The sequence below is a fragment of the Cricetulus griseus genome, chromosome 6 (assembly GCF_003668045.3).
Source record: "Cricetulus griseus strain 17A/GY chromosome 6, alternate assembly CriGri-PICRH-1.0, whole genome shotgun sequence".
NCBI lineage: Eukaryota > Metazoa > Chordata > Mammalia > Rodentia > Cricetidae > Cricetulus > Cricetulus griseus.
The window spans coordinates 104,111,600-104,129,496 of NC_048599.1; the positions used below are offsets into that span (position 1 = coordinate 104,111,600).

At 38.4% G+C, this 17,897-nt stretch overlaps 1 protein-coding gene across 2 annotated transcripts in view; it reads right to left on the bottom strand.

Annotated features, from left to right (window-relative positions):
* The window catches only part of Dcaf17 (DDB1 and CUL4 associated factor 17), a 30,107-nt gene that overhangs the window by 3,972 nt on the left and 8,238 nt on the right, over positions 1-17,897 (bottom strand). Inside the window, exons 5-13 of one of the 2 annotated variants that reach the window (XM_027420206.2) lie at positions 16,139-16,217; positions 13,778-13,867; positions 11,208-11,312; positions 10,844-10,949; positions 7,237-7,379; positions 4,539-4,648; positions 2,598-2,685; positions 1,834-1,917; positions 751-906 (exon numbers count right to left, since the gene is read on the bottom strand). In XM_027420206.2, the coding sequence (XP_027276007.1) occupies positions 751-906; positions 1,834-1,917; positions 2,598-2,685; positions 4,539-4,648; positions 7,237-7,379; positions 10,844-10,949; positions 11,208-11,312; positions 13,778-13,867; positions 16,139-16,217 (961 nt within the window). Of the gene's footprint in view, positions 1-750; positions 907-1,833; positions 1,918-2,597; positions 2,686-4,538; positions 4,649-7,236; positions 7,380-10,843; positions 10,950-11,207; positions 11,313-13,777; positions 13,868-16,138; positions 16,218-17,897 lie in introns of those variants that run through there. The other variant, XR_004770503.1, reaches the window with a different exon arrangement.

Sequence of the window (17,897 nt, forward strand, 5' to 3'; positions counted from 1 at the left end):
AGTTCTTACATTTGCACAGCAACTGAACCATCTCCCCAGCCCCCTTGAAACTTGTTTAATGCCACCAACAACTCATTTTAGGTGGTGCTGGCAAGTGAACACAGGCTCTCTGGTATGTTAGGCTGATTGATACTCTACCCAATGAGCTATATCCCCAGTACATGTATATTTTATAGTATTTGGGAAAAAAAAATATTTCCAGGTGCTGGAAACTCAACTTGCTCAGATATTGCCTCTTATTAACTAGCTGTGGGAGATAATTACATTATAATTTCATTTTAAAAAGCTACCAAACTTAAAATTGGAAGGAAAATAAAAGACTATAGTAAGGAAATAACATGCCTCAAAAACTACAAAGTTTTATCTTCAAAGGTACTGGTAAGAAGGTATCCCTAATGCTAAGAGGAAGAAGGCTTAGGAAGTACTCATTTTTGTCTTGCATGTTGGACAATAACTTTTTTTTCTTTTCTTTCAGTAACTTCTTTCATGTGGTCATGGCATAGGTGAGTCTGTCTGATAGGGACATGTTCTAATAAATGGCACCTGAAACGGAAACTCTTATAACTTAGGATCCCCCCCCCCCCAGACTGGGTTTCTCTGTGTAGCTTTGGAGCCTATCCTGTCGCTCTCTCTGGAGACCAGGCTGGCCTCGAACTCACAGAGATCCGCCTGCCTCTGCCTCCCAAGTGCTGGGATTAAAGGCGTGCGCCACCAATACCCACAACTTAGTATTCCACTGGTTATACATACCACATCCCATGACTCCACTAGTGGGATACTCTTGAGTAGGGTCCCGTACTCATTACAGTGGAAATCCAGGTGAGCTTTTCCTTCGGCATCTATTTGAGTGACAGCTACTACAGAGAGCAAGTCCAACTCATCTTCATAGTCCACAATTTTGAAAGTCTGTAATTGGGTCAATTACAGTTAATGAGCTAGGAATATTCCTATATTTTAAATTTAATTATTCTATCCCTTATAAAAATATGACAGCGGGGAGAACAAATGGGTGAAAGAATTAGTAGAAATGTTTCTCTATGTATATACCTATAACGAATGGGTCATTCCCCAGATTTTCAGGTGTTAAGCAATATCCTGGAGACTTTGGCAAACAGAACCAGAAAGAATACTGGATCCCTTGGAATTGGAGTTGCAGGCCTTTGCAGGATGCCCAGTTTGTAACATGGGTGCTGGGACCTGAAACTGGTCCTAATGATTGACTGCTGAGCCACCTCTCCAGCCCAAAAGTACTGCCAGAACAACATCAACTTTATGGCTTTCAGTGTTTTGTTTTCCATTTACTTCTACAGGGATTGAAGCTAGGAGGAGTTGACTTTACTGTTGAACTACATTCATCATTCACCCTGAAGAATTTGTCATTTAAGAACTATTTATCTTTTTAAAAAGTGTGTGTGTGTGTGTGTGTGTGTGTGTGTGTGTGTGTGTGTGTGCTTGCAGGTGCGTGTGTGGAGGTCAGATGACAACTCTGGGAAGACAGTTTTCTTCTGCTGCCTTGTAGGATCCAAGCACTGAGCTCAGGCCATCCAGCCTGCACCAGCCAGTGCACAGTGCTTCTATCTGCAGAACCATCTTGAGAGCTAACCATTAAATGCATACCTCACAAAAACAGTAAGCTAAATTGTATTTTCAAACATATTTGGCCCTATAAACTTTACTACAAATTATGCAGAAGATCCCAATTAGAAAACAGGACGTGCCTGACACTGACTGAAACAACACATACCATCCCACTGCAGGGATCCCCTATCCAGTGTCGACCCCAGGGCCAGGAGTGGCTGCTGGCTTGGATTGTTATCTTTGACTAAAGAATACCTCTTGTTCTGGGTCATCATCCAGAAGGTTGACATTTCTTTTCACCACTCGTCCAGAAGCTGTAACAGTGATTAAGTTTTCATTCTATGGGGGGCGGGAGGGAAGGAAGGAAAATCAGGATATGTTCCATTATATGCAATCAAAGAAAATAGTCCTCAGAAAATGTGGTAAAACCAGCTGGCCCTTCCAACACCCACAATCCTTCAGCTGACTGAGAAAATTCCAAATTAAATTAATTTAAATCTAATTTTTAATCCTTCACTCAGTGAAAAATAATTTAATAAAGGTTTTAAATGGATAAAATGTCAGAATAGGCAAAAATTAATTAGTTAAAGGTTATAGATTTGTTCTTCATTCATCCTTCTGACTTTTGCCTTAGTACAGTACAGACAACTAAAGGCAGATCTGCTTTCAGAAACTTCCCTCTTCAAGGGTCTCAGCTTATTCACTAAAGAGAAAATAACAGCTACAGTTAATGTATGGTATCTGGTTTTACAAGATTTATACCATACCTAGCCCTAATTTTGCACAACTTTTTAGAACCAAAGATTCACAATGCATCACTAAAAAAAAATTGAAGAGAAAAAAAAGAAATAGGCAAAATAAATGCAGTATAATCAACTGTCTTCAAATCTCATCTGTGAGGTTAGATCAGTGACTCAGGCAGACTCTGCAGAGCTGGTGTCTGCAGCCTACCAGGGAAACATGCATATTACACACTACCTTGATGCTCTACAGAAAGGACATAAATATTTCTGACTTACTCTGTCTTCTCTATTGGCCCAAATGACAAAATCTTCAGAGATCTGATGCTGAGAACTATTATTTTCTACCTCACTTAGCTTCAAGACTCTGAAAAGAAAAAAGAATTCTAAGAACTCAAGATTGCAAAGCATCATCAAACCGCCAAAGCTGTCCTCAAATGAAACTCATCAAAGGAAACCTACAGCAACTCACTTCTCCTCCATTGACTAGTCATAATATTAATTTATTGCCAAAATCTGTTACACTCACATTTGTGAGATGGAAAAGTGCAGCTGTGAAGAGCACCACTGAAACGGTAACACAGTGGCTTCCTCAGGCCTAAATCATTTTTCAGCAAGCTTAATGACACCGCCATGCAAACCTCACCTCTTCCTGAAGCAGGCCCCCGTGTCCCACCCCTATCTACAGTAGAGTAGATAGTTGCACTGTTGTTTCTGTAGCATATATAGCTAAGAATCGCACTTAGGGTTAACAGTGACTGAGGCAGGACCAGCAATTAACTGGAATGCAGGACTCTCCAAAGAGAGTAAAATCTGCATCCAACAATACCATGCTTTTTTTTTTAGGATTATATTTAAAGATTTGGATTTGCAGAGTATAAATGATCTCATGGGTTAAGCTGATTAATCATGAGAAAATAAACTAATTTGCTTTCCACCCACAGAAATCTGTTCACATCATTAAAAGCTTCAAAATCACAATGTTCTCAAAAGCTTTAAAGTCCCAATGCAAAGAGAACAAGCAAGGAGGAGCCACCATGGCAGGGACATCTGGATACCTCACAGTTGACGACAAAGAAATCAGATAATGTTTTAAACCGATGGATAAGTTTTGTTACTTAATGGAAATAGTCAAAGGGCCTTATCTTTTAAGACCTGGGGAGAAGCCAGGCTTGGTGGTACATGCCTTTTATCCTAGCACTTAGAAGGCAGAGGTAGGTGGATCTCTGTGAGTTCAAGGCCAGCCTGGTCTACATATTGAATTCCAGGACAGCCAGGGCTACATAGAGCCCTTGTCAAAAAAAAAAAAAAAAAAAAAAAAAAAAAAGTTTCTGGTATGAGACAGGTGCATGGTCTGAGTTAGTAGATAGTGGGGTGGGGGTTGGAGGAAGGACAGTATACTTCCAATCTTTTAAATCAAGGGAATGCTAGAATCAAACAGGAAGAAAATCCTGAATGAGGAAGAGGAACTAAATACTGAGAGTGAGCATCTGTTAGTGGGAGTCTGAGTAGAAGAGCAAAACCATGAAAGATTATAACAAAGAAGGCTGAGAAGCAGGAGAAAATATTTTTCATGCCAGGGAAACCACTTGAAGATCATTTTAAGGTAGAAGGTTGACTCGAAAGAGGACAGTAAACAAACACCAGTGTATATAAGGTCAGAACAAAGGCAAATCACCATCTTTCTCTAAGGGTACCAGAGAGTGGACCAGGACCTCACTCACCACAGGAAAGTGCTTTACCACTGAAATATATGTCCAGCACCACTCCCCCTTTCTTGTTTGTTTGTTTTTTTAAAAAATATAGTCTCACAAAGTTGCCCAGGCTGGCCTTGAACTTGTAATCTTCCTTTTGGGCAGCTGGGATTTCAGGCCTGTGCCACCTGACTCAGCTATCTGCTTTCTTATCAGTCCTAGAAAATGAAGACCCGTTTAGGTATGTGGCACATTCCTATAATCCCAGGAGTCAGGGCACAGAGGCAGAAAGACCATGACTCAAGGCCAGACTGGGCTACAGATACATGCAGCCAGTATGTAATACTTACAGACAGTAATGATAAAGCTAAAGAATAAAACCAGATTGTGTAGACAACAGTCTCTCAGGAAATACTCTGCACAAGCAAATTTTTCATAAAATTACAATGGCTACAAGCAAAATAAAAATGTCAATAAATGCTATAAAAATTGCTTTTAATTTTAAAGTACTAACAAAATTACTCACTTGACTTGATTTGGGCCAACATGTATAATTCTTCCAGAAGCATCAGGGTGGAAATAGATCCAGTCAGATTCTAGTGAACAACACTCCATTTCTTGGATCCCATTTTTTGCCTGAAGTTGGAAAAGAAATAAGACAGGGATTAGAAGGGTAAATAAAATTTCAAATCAACCTTTTTGGTAACTCAGATATAGGAAAGAAAATATACAGTAGGTGAAGTGGGTCGTGTATGAGGGCCAAATGAGGATTCACAAATTCACAACATTTCAAGTCAGAAACATCACAGATTTACCCTGTGCCATGTCGTAAATAACAGTAACTCAAGCTGCCACCTCTCCTGCATGTGCTGTGTATTGGCGGCTGTGGTGATGCTTCATCACTGTTGCATTGAATTTTAATAACACTCAAAGCAAATATCAACCCCACACCTAAACAGGTCTTCATTTTCTAGGGCTGATGAGAAAGAAGATAGCTGAGCCAGGGCAGAGGCCTGAAATCCCATTGACGGCTAAGAGACTGACACACAAAGAGAATAAATATTTGCCCAATGTTCTGAACCTCTTAAACAGCAGATCTGACTCCAAAGTCCACAAAGTTTCCATTACTATATACATGCAGTTCCCTCCAGCTTCCTCCTCCCAACCCTACCCACAGCTGCCTGTCAATCAGAAGAGTCTGTACATTCACATAGACACGTAACCAAACCAAGAGTCTCTGACTCAGGTCATATAATCTCCTTAAATAAGTCAAATATTAAACTCTCATATCTGAGAAAAGAGTCTAATACTGATGAACATTTAAGACAAGAATAGCCTGATTCTAAAACATGCAGGTATACTTAAGACATTAAAATAAAAAAAGCAAAGTAGGTGCTACACACCTTTAATCCTACTACTTGGGAGGCGAAAGCAGGTAGAGTTCTACGAGTTCAAGCCTGGTCTACAAAGTGAATTCCAGGACAGCCAGGGGCACATAGTAAGATCCTGTCTCAAGAAAGGGGGGTGGGTGGGCACTCTATGACACATGATCCATGTATACTCATGTTTTATCTTTCTACACAGCAGTACCGGGAACTAATAGCAGTGTGCATCCACTAACTTCTGCCTTGGTAATTATTTGTACATGTGCTAATATACAGGCCTGACCAAATGTTGTAATTGTTATAGTAGAGAGTATGTGATGGGTATGCTTAAAGACCACTTATTTACTTATGAAAGAACGCATAGGATAAATTCTTACATAAGAATATATGCTAAATGTATAGGATATGCATTGTCCAAGGTATGACTGGATGCAAAATTAGGTGGAACAGAGGGTCATAGGTACTGGTGGTTGAAGAAAGTGCTGGTTGTGAGGTGAACAGTCACACCAGGACTTATAATGGCAAGAAAATTCTTTGTAAAATGTTACAAAAGGGGGTTTCACTGGGGGAGGGGGGACAACAGAGGCTGTTATATGTGACCAAGAAGTGAGAAAATGGAGAGAAAAATGTTCTTACAAAAGTAAACTACAAGACACTATGACAACAGTAAGAGAGGATAATAGGACCTAAGACTATGCTGACCTCCAACATGGTGAAAGGTGGTGACCTGTGACTCTAAAAGCCACTGGAGCCAATAGTGACTAACTGTGCAAGGATCCTGCAAGACTTGGGTGTGGAATACACTGAGTCTACCTCATAAAAAGTGAATTTATCTGATATAACAGGAGATTCTAGGAATAAATGACATAAGTCCGCAGTACAAAGAAAGATGAGAGTTGCAGCATGGGTCAGTGGGTAAAGGTGCTCTCTGGGCAGGCCCAGGACACACAAACATGGAAAGAACCTTTGGGAAATATAAACAATCTGAAGGAAGAAAATGTATCCCCAGCCATGTCTGGCCATGCTAGACCTCAAATGATCAAATGGAAAATCAAGAAAAGAAATTATACTTTGAATGAAAATTAAGATGAATTTAATTGGTTAAACTTTTACTGTTTTGCCATGAGCTGTTTCTTTCTGTGGTGCCAGAAGCAACTTGAGGAAACCCTTGAAAACCCACCATTTCAGCGCCAACACTGTGAGCTCCAGAACTCCATCTGGTTCTGCTCTCTTCAAAATCAACAACACATTCCACAGCAATTTCAGAGGCAGCCTGAGTATATTCTAGCAACAGTTCCCACGGCAGCATCTGAGAGATGCTTTCCATGAGAACCCTGCTGTAAAACTGTTAGAACAAAACCCTTCACTATGTATGGTGACACATAACTACTGTCACAGCAATTGGGAGGCAAAGATGTGAGTATCAGATGTTCAAGGCCAGTCTTGCCTATGTAGTGAGCTTGAGATCAGCTTGGGTTACCTGAGTGTCTAGGACAGGGAGGGAGAAGGAGAAAGGGAGAGGGAAACAGGGAGAGAGGGAGAACAAGAATCTTTCAAAAATTCGTGTTTTAAAAATCTGGGTGAAAAAAACAGTATTTCCTATGTTCTCTACATTTTAAATTGTTCACAAGTGCAGCATGTGGTGGTGTACACCTTTAACCCCAACACTGGGGTATCGGAGGCAGAAGGATCCCTGTAAGTTCCAGGCCAGACACCTCTACATGGAGACCCTGTCTAAATGAGAAAGTAATACCTGGCCATACAGAGCTACAACAGAAGTAGGGAATAAAAATTTCTAATACAAATTTACTACTAAAAAGTTGAGTACTCATAAATTACCAAGGAATTATCTTTTAGGGCACAAATATGGAAGACTCCTTTCTGTTTCTTCTTATTAGGTGTGATGATGTAGTGCCAAGGATGGCCTCCAATCTGAAATGCATTCTCCAGGGATGAGACTTCAAAGAGTGGACATGGTGAGTCTGTAAGATGAGCAAGAGAAATTTATTAGCTTCTCATTTTAGGTGGACTTGCACCATTCATTAACTAAGTTCATCTTTTCTTGGTATATATACTTTATGAAGTGCCATTTATGAAAAATTACTATGTTCAAAGGAATAAAATGCAGTCACAAAAGAAGGTTGTTAAGAGAATAGAAAGATAGCACAAAACAAAGTGAAGCTATTAGTTAAATTTCTAGGCATGTATTTTGGTGGGAACATGAGGCCTACATGAAGACAAAAAAGGGGGGGTGAGGCTGAAGGTGCTTATCATGGGGGTGAAGGAGACAAATACATAATAAAACTGCAGCCATCCCCAAGGATCTATGTATAAGACTCTGGGTTAGCCACAATGTCAACTCCCTGAACAAGTGAGGAATGTAATTAGGTCTAATCTTTCAAAGACAAGGAGGCCTTCCATCTCATAGCCTGACAGATATATACCAGCAACTATACAAAAGCTGTCCTGTGTTACATTTCTTGTATAGAAGGAACATTAGTTTGAATGAATGTAGCCAGTCTAGAATAGGGTCTGCCACAATTAAGGCTTTATTAAAGAGTAGACATCACTACCAGTATTACCATCAAACACGCTAATTTTTACAGACATATCCAATTAGTCTCTTGGGGATGGACATCAAAGGAAATCTTGTTGGTGCTTTTTTTCTCTTCCTCTTTGATCATGGTTTTAATTACAACATAATAGATCCACTCTAAACACTGTAAGGAAAAGGTATTGCAATGAGGTCATAATTTCTTTTGTGGTTATAGATTACACTGCTCATCTATAGCCTCCTGATTTGTGCTTCTACCTTGAGAATATCTGGTTTATAAAGTCACTCATCTTCAAGGGGTTACTTTCAGAAAGATCACTCATGTAGGAGTTACATGTTAAAATGGAAATGTGTGCTTTGTCAAGGCTCTTCTTACTTCTGAGAGCTATACACAGGAAAAAAAAATTAAAAGTAGCACACAAACAATTCCGGGGAGAAAGAACAGGTATAGATATAGTTATAGCAAATATATTAAAATACTTCAAAACTTTTAAGAAAAGGAAAATACCTTTAATAAACAAAGGTCTTTTCAAATCAAAGAAAAATATTAATATTCCAATATAATAACAGCCAAAAGGCATGTATCAGTAACTCATGAAAGAGATTCAAATGTCCTGTGATAATAAACTCAGGTTCGGTTCCCAGAACTCTATCTACAATAAAGTTCCAGGGGATCCAGCACCCTCCTCTGGCTTCTGTTGGCTCCAGACATACATACAGTGACTTACATACAGCAGAGCTTTCTCAACATGTTTGTACTGAATGCAGAGGTTATTTCTGAGGTTAGGAGGTATTGCTAACTTTTCATTAAACTGACTAATTCATTTAAAAATGAATCATTTTTAAAAGCATTTATTATAGACACAAATGCTAAAAGACAGTTAATATAATAACATCATCATTTGATTGGTCTCAAAATAATCCAGTAAGTGTGTGGAGTAGAGAGAAGAATGGGGTGGGAGCAGAGAAAACCAAGACAACATTAGACAAGAACTGGAAGAATGTGGGGGGTCGTTAAGTTTACAGGTCTTTGAGTAATGACTGGAGATATCCAGTCTTTTCTTACAAACACGGAATGGCTGTGTGCCTGCCTGCTTATCCTCAGGTCTCCTCCTCTCCCTGGCTCCTTTGTTTCCCTTTTCTTGCCACTTTACAAATCATCCAGTTGGGAATAGTCCATAAGACTGAACTTCAGTCACTGAGGAATAGCTAGGACTCCCTTCATGTTGGGGATAAAAGCCATAGGCCGTCTTGGTGCTGCGTGTTTGCTAGCCCAGTTTTGCTCATAGCACACTCCTTTCACAAAAAGAAATTGCCTTGCCTGGTTACTTTCATTTTGTTCATGTGTTTCTTTGTGTGACACCAAAATTATTCATTTCCAGCAATAGGAACATTTATAAAAAGACATAGGACTACAGAAACAAAAAACATTTATTTTAGACTTCATGGATAGCATAACTGGTCATACTGAACACTTTTCATAGTTTATATGACTACCATTTGCCACTAAACAGAACTGTCTTTTCCTTTCTTGCATCTTTCATTTCTGTTTTTTGACCTATTTGTTGATGATACAATGGCAAATGATGATAGGAAAAAATGCCTGTTTTATTCTGCTATATCAGAAAACCTTCTGGAGGTTAACCTAAAAAAACATAGTGTTTATTGGTTAAAAATAGATGAAAATGTTCTCAGCATCATAATGAGTGACTCTTAGTGAATTACGAGTAGAGACCAAAATACTAGGATAATGCCACTTATCTAATTACCTCTTTTTTTTTTGGTTTTTCAAGACAGGGTTTCTCTGTGCAGCTTTGGAGCCTGTCCTGGCACTCGCTCTGGAGACCAAGCTGTCCTGGAACTCAAGAGATCCGCCTGCCTCTGCCTCCCGAGTGCTGGGATTAAAGGCGTGTACCACCAACGCCCAGCCTAATTGCCTCTTTTAACTGGACTGCAATCATCAAGCTGTCCTTGAATCTTGGATGCCTGAGAAGAGATCTGGACAGAGCTGCTATCTCCACAGTGTGCGACAGACACTCAAACACCCTATCTAATTTGTTAATTTCCTTTGGCAGATAACCACCCCCCAAACATTAAATTATATTGTTCTATAACAGGAAACAATTTCATAGGCTATGCTTTTGAACATTATTATTTTACTTTTTTTTTTTTTTTTTGAGACAGAATCTCATGCAGCTCAGACTGGCAATCAATTGCTGGCTTTTTACTACATTGCTGAATTTAATAAATCGGGGTGGTTTTTGTTTGCTTGTTAGTTGTTTTTGAGAAGGAGTCTGATGTAGCTCAGGCTGGTCTCAAACTCACTATATAGCCAAGGATGACCTTGAGCTCCTGATGCTCCGCCTCCACTTTCCAGGTGCTGGCATGGAGGGATGGGCCACCATACCTGGCTCAGTGAGTGAGTTAAATGCAGAACTGTTTTTACTGTCCTCATTGAATCATGTATAATTTTCCTTTTTATTCTTCATAGGTCTAGGATCTGTCTATCTTTAGTTAGCACAGCATTAATATTTCCTTGAAAAACACTATTCTTAGAAATGCCTAGACTTAAAATTAAAAAAACAAAAAAACCTTAGGTTATAAGGAAGTTAAGATGATATGAATTCCCGCAACTCATCATTTTCTAGACAAGGAAATCAAGGCATAAGAAGGTAAAATAACTTGCCAGAAAGCTCAGTATCCTCTGGCCTTCATCCTAGTGAAAAATGGACAGAATTGTGCTGACATTTATTCAACAGTAAGGGATATACATCTTGTATGGAAGTAAAATGAGCCAGTGTGCAGAAAGAAGAGTGTGGGTGCTTTCAATGCAGAACTATTCATATAAGCACTTACTTTCTTAAGTTGAAAGATCCTGTATAGCAGCCATACCTGTGATTTTAACATTACAAGGAATGCCAAAAGGAGCCTCTCCTACAGTCCCAGTAGTCCCGCCCTGACTGCATGCACACCCTAAGTCAAGTTTCTGCTGCATGAACTAAAAACAAAACAAAACAAAAATTGTGGCTTTAGAGCCTATTTATGAAAAATAATATTTACATGTACATGATAGAGAAAATGCCTTTATTCAAGTGCCTTTCTGTTCATCATCCCCACCCTTCTTGCAAAGGTTACTGTGTCTTTTCATATTTCTACAATAACTTTTATAAATTATAACTGTGCCAGTACCTGACTTGTTGAAAACATTAACAACAAACTTCGGTGCAAGCCTCATACTGAGTGTGATTTTCTCTACCTGTTCGATGATGGCTTGGAAGCTATACAGTCTGACCAGTCCTGAGCTGTACATCACAATCAATATTCCATGTGACAAGGTAGCATCTGTGACATTCGCAAAAACCTAAGGGGAAAGGCAGATGTCAAAAGGCCAATCCTCCGAGTAGTCAAGGCGTTTGTTTCCTGCTGTATATTCAGGTCATTCAGGTTTCTGCCCCACATTAAAACTCAATTAAAATTTAGCAGCTTGAAGTTGGAGTGTTATTAGAGGCAAGCAGCAAGCCACTAGATCCTCAGGCTGGAGCATCAATGGAAGCACTGCATGCAGGGCTCAGAATGATATGTCAGCATCCATTTACTGTACAGTTTTGTCAATACAAAGTAATTAAAAATTCTACTTTTCATGGAACAGTGGTATATAGTGAGGCCATGTAATTTTAAATGAGTATTTATTAGTTATATCCAATACAGACTCATTTACATTAAAATATCCTTCATAAAGACAAATATTCATAGCTGCTTAAAGGCAAAAAAGACTGGGCCTTGGAAAGTAATTGCAAGAGAAATGGCCAGCTGCAGATCCATGTGTGTTCGTGTGCCATGGGTACAGTGCATGTATGTGAGTAGGTACATAAATCCATGCTCCTGTATGCAGTACAAGAGGATGACACTGGGTGTCCTGTTCCACCACTCTCCACTTTATTCCTTGAGACAGGGTCTCTCTCACTGAGCCCACAGCTTTCCACTTTTGCAGCTAGGCTAGCTGCCTGGCAAGACCTGGGAAACCCTTCCTGGGCAGTGCTAGGGTTGCAGGTAGACATGGCCACACTTGGACTTTATGTGGGTACTGAGGATCTAAACTCACATTCTCATGATTATATAGCAAGTACTCTTACCTACCAAGTCATTTCCCTAGTTCCCAACTCCAGATTTTTGTCACTATTATGATCTTGAATTTCTACTGAGGTTGGATTTCTCAACTGCTTAAAAAGCAAAACCATAGAGACCAAACCCCTATAGACATTTATTGAGAATAAGGTTTTGGCTTATTGTTCCCTAAAATTTCTATTCTTGACTCTTGTGATGATTTTCTCTACAGCTCTGAAAAAGGACACAATTCTGTGCCTATTTTAATATTCAACAAAAAGCAAAGCAGGCAAATATTTATAGTACTGGAAGCTGTATAGAGGAAATAAAAATCTGTTTTGACTTCTATTCAAGGAAGATTACTACTCAGTGAAGATGTAGCATGGTAAACGTAGCTTAAGCATATGACTGCTCAAGAGCTTCACCCCTGTACACTTTTAATACATATAATAAGTGAAAGATGCACTGTAATCCTGAGTTTTAATAATCAAAACCAAATCCCTCAGTGATTATGTTGGATACATTAAAAATAAACAGGAACAACTTTGACTTTGACAGTCCTTTTGTATTTGTTCCTGCTGTAGAATGTAATACACATATAATTACTTAATCCACAGCATAAAGAAAACAATGGAGTTACAAGTTGGGCTTTTTGTCATTTTCTTAGAAAGATAATTATGGTTTGCTTTGAGTTGTGTAGCTCTTAGCTTCTTAATTCCCTACTCCTGGTTCCACACTTTGAAAAGAAGTACTTGGGTAATTCAAACATTTTTAAATTAGTAAATAGCTGCTCAACTTCTAATACAATACACTGTCACAATGTCTTAAAGTACTTTAAAGTGACTAGCAACACAAAATAAACTATAAGTGATAACTACTATTATTCTTCAATTTATGCAATTTAGTATAAGCTTATATAACAGGAAATGTTGAAATAGATTTATCTTGTTTGCTAATGAATACTAGTAGATTCTCAAGATCTTGTCTCCTACAATATTTTCAGTGTTTAAACACTAGTACAGGAACCCTGAAGATAACCTTTATACAAAGTGAGAATTTCTAAAAACAAAGTAGACTATTGACTCTTTCACTCAATTGAAATTTGGCTCTTCTTTTCTCTATGTAGTCCACAAATCAAGACAAATGGGAACACAATAAAAGCCCAAACTGCATGAGTTAGAAAATTTATATATTCCATTACAAGTCTTGTTTATATGCTATAAAGCAAGTTTTAGACCTGTACCTTTTAATTAAAATGAGACATTCTGTTGAAACCTAATGATCATTTTAACAAGCTTTGACATATTCCCTTTGAAAAAAAATTCCTTAAGTATTTCATGATTTTATAAAATAGCAGTTTACTAATGACCACAGATTTCCAACACTAATAACACTAACCATCTGAGAGGCATAAAAACATGCAGGAAGCTTAGGCTTCTTCCCAAGTCAAATGTTTACATTTTGATTTGAAAAAAGACAGATCAGTAAACATTTTATAGACAGAACATTCCCAATCAAAATATCTAATAAATAAATGAAGATATTACACTTAATTGTCAATAAAATATCGCACTTAAGTAATTGTAGTGTGCTGATGCACAACTTATAATTCCAGCACTTTGGAGAAAGAAGCTGGTAGATCTCTGAGCTTAAAGCTAGCCTGGTCTACATAGTGAGATCCTGCAACAAAAATAAAAAAAGGAAGAAATTTAGTTTTCTTACTTTTTTGTTGATCTCTAGAATCCCTACAAGTGAAAAGGGGAGAACCCGGAATACTGCAAGGTACAACAAAACAGGCTGCTGGGTGCCCACCTAGAAGAAAAGAATAAAATTATAGGTAGCTCTACAAAGTACTTCACAAAACAACTGTCTTCACAAGTTCAGAATATCCATCTGTCCTTATATTATACAAAAGTTTTCATGAATTGAGGATATTCACCTACTTAGATCGAAAAGTTACTTCACCAATAAAGCAAACATACTTAACAAGCCTACCAATCTTCCAGCTCCTCACACACCAAAAGTGCATAAACATAAAATTCTACAAAGGGAAACATAACAGAAGCATTTCTTACCATCAAAATGCTATGTATTTGTTTGTAAACTGGAGTTCTAACAATGAGCCTAACCAAAAGCATGGTGTTACCATGGTCATATCACTGAAAGTACTTGTATTCTATGACTGTTCTGAAGACAGACACTATGCCAATAAAAGGTTGAGTGATTTATCAACTTGGAGAAGAGAGCTCCTTTATCTTTTTTTTTTTTTTTTTGAGCTCCTTTATCTTGAAAAAACAAGCTCCTAAAAATTATTTTCATTATGAAATGCAAAATAATCTATTGACTTCTCTAGTGCAGAATTCTAGGGAGTATCTTCAATTTAGGAGTGGCACAGCTGCTGGCCCCATCACAGCAAAAGTCTGCTTGAGCAGAAATTAGGTTTGAACATGAAGATTATCAATCAAAACCACAGGAAATAAAAGCGAAAGCACAAACAAATACAGAGTGTGATGTTTAAAGTCCTAGAGACCTTCCCTTTTAAAAAAACACACTTTTACTAAGCTAAGCTCCGTGTACCTAAAACCTAAATATTTATATATTCTGGGATCTGGTCTCAAATGCAGAAATGCTGACAAGGCTTTTAATTACAATATCAGGTGATAAATAAAAACCTCCAGAGTTAGACAGAAGTCCTCGTTCTTCCGGTATTTAAATTCCTAAAGAGACACATTAGATCACGTACTTCTAGAATTCTCATGAAATGTTGTGTTACTTCATTAGAATATTTAACTTTTATGAACTTTCCTTTACCAAAGCAGAGAGCTACACAGTGAGTGTGAAAAACAGCAACAATAGACAGCAACCCTTTCTCAGGCCGGCCACCTTGATAATATAAGGAAAGGGCCAAGGAGACCCCAATGAAAGTTATGTAGTTATGCTGTTAACATGACTGGGCAAAGTATGGGAAGCATTTATAAATAACCATCATTAAAAGTAAGTTTAGGTCTGGTGAAATGGCTTAGTGGTGAGGTGTTTGACTCCTGCAAGCTGTCCTCTTCTATATGTTTGCTGTGCCATGTGCTCCACGCACCACACATAGAAATAAATTAGTGTTATTTAAAATTTTAGATGAAGTTTAAAAAGTGAATCAGTAGCTTATTTGGTTCAGTGGGATACAGAAAGCCAAGGAGGCAGGTAAGAGAGGAATGGAAAGCAGAAGTGGGAGGAGTTGATAATGGAATATCTGATATGGCTATTTAAATAAGGTAAAAGCAGCAGAGGGACTTTTTAATTTGTGAAAAGTTTCTAAGTCAGGTACAGTAGCACACCCTGGCAATCCCAGCACTTGGCAGGCTGAGGCAGGAGGATCCCAGTTTAAAGACAGACTAGGCGGCACAGCCAGACTCTCTAAAAACAAAATATCAAAAAAACAAACAAAAACAAAAAAAAAAACCCAAACCAAAAAAACACCCCAAAGAGCCACCCTAGAATTCTAAGTAACTTACCTGATAGTCAATGTTACAGGAAAATTTTTAAAAGGCTATGTTTTACATTAAATACAAGAAGTAACTTGAAGACAGATCTTGCCAAAGGCAAACAGAAAATAACTGCTTCTTAATACAGTTGTTTTTACAAACCCTGTCTTAAGAAAACCTCTGAGGAAAATAAAATCTGTATTTTATAAAAATGCTCAATAAGTCTTTCCTTATAATTTACAACAGAAATAAGTTTAGGTCTAGGCTTTATAAATTGTGGGTGATGCTTTTTTGGGGTGGGGGACAGGGTCTCACCATGTAGCCCTGGCTGGCCTCCTGCCTACGCTGAGATTAAGGCCCTGCACCACCATGTCTGACAACCCTGGGTGATTCTTTGAGAGAACAGATGAGGGGTATAGTTCAGCATAGAGCAGTAGACGAGCATGCACTAGGCCCTGGGTTCAATCCCCAGAGCCCCACATTACATAAACAAAAATAAAACAGAGAGGCACCCATTTGAACATTTTGCTTTGGAAGAAAAATATCTTCAAGTTTAAACAGCACTCATCAGTCGCCAAAGGCCATGAGCTTTAACAAGTGTGCTGACCTGTCGGGCCACTGCTGAGCCTTTGTTCTGAGCTGACTTGACTGCAATGACCTCTTGAGGAGTGTCCCAGCTCAAGTACCTTTGGAAAGAACAAAGAGGAATTTAGAGTTTTGAGCCAATCCCTCTATATTTAAAATCAAAGCATTATTCTTCATTTACTCACCTATCTACATTTGTTTTACATTTTTGCTTTTTTGAGATACAATTTGGCCTAGGACGCTTTAGGTAACTTAGGCTGGCTGATCTTGACGCCGCTATCCTACTTCTGAGAGTCTCTCCTGCTGAGATGACAGGCACAGGCATAAACTACCATGTGTGGCTTTTTTTTTTTTTTTAAATATAACTTAAATTATAAAGGCAGGGTAACCTATTTTAAAACAAATAGCTTTAGTAATTTCCTCTAGATGCTTACATACATACATCTCTACTTAAAACATAATTTCTCTCTCTCTCTCTCTCTCTCTCTCTCTCTCTCTCTCTCTTTCTCTCTCTCTCTCATTGTCCTGGGTGTCCTGGAACTCACTCTGTAGACCAGGCTGGCCTTGAACTCAGAGATCTGCCTGCCGCTACCTTAGAGTAAAGGCATGTACTACCACCAACTGGCAAATTTTAATTCTTCTAGAGTCTTTAATTAATTAATTAATTAATTTTTATTTTTTTGTGACAAAACCTATTGTAACCCAGGCTGGTCCTGAACTTGATATGTCACTTGATATGTGGATAATGGTGAAAGTCTGATCTTCCTGGCTCAGCCTTCTAAGTGTTGGGGGATTAAGAGCATCTGCTGCCATTCCAGTTACAAACAGTTTCTGAGGAGGATGTTGAGATGGCTTGGTGGCTAAGAGCACTTGTTGCTCTTGTAGAGGATCCAGGTTCAGTTTCCAGCACTCACATAGTGACTCACAACCATCCATAACTCCAGTTCCAAAGGATCTGATGCCCCTTCTGACTTCCATGGGTACTGGGCAAACATGAAGGAAGATGACTCACAATAAATAAATAAATAAATAAATAAATAAATAAAATGAAGATATCCATAAAAAACATTTTTAACCTAAGAGCATTCCAACATTAGAAAGTGAAATGACCAGGGCTGGGGATGAAGCTCAGTTGGGAGAGTGCTTGTCCTGCAAGCACAAACCTGGCTTCAACACCAGTATAGAATTAACTGTATATGATGGTGGATGCCTGCAATGCCAGCAGTTGGGAAGAAGAGGCAGGAGGTCAGTTTGAGAGCCAGTCTCAAAATGCAAGCAAACAAACACACAAATAAAACAACCTCCTGCACACAAAGAACCATTCCTAATTTATTTTTATTTCTTTCTTTTAGTTTTTCAAGACAGAGTTTCTCTGAGTAACCCTGGCTGTCCTGAAACTTGTTCAGGCTGGCCTCAAACTCAGAGAGATCCACCTGGCTCTGCTTCCCAAGTGCTGGGATTAAACGCATTCACTATTTCCAATTTTAATATAAAAAGTATTAAAAATACTACTTTTACAAATTGCATACTCATAACCATTCTAAAATTTACATCTAATGATAAACTTGTAGTTAAAATTGCATTTCTTGGATTATACTAGAATAGAGAACTCATTAGCCATCTACCTCTAACTATTATGTATAGGATAGCTACTTGTTAGGGATACAATGATAAATAATGTCAGGTGCTAGCCTCGGATCTTTAAACAGAGCAAAGTAAAGGAACAAAAAAGAGTAGTTCATAAACTGGGATCATAAAATATACTGGAAAAAAATGTGACA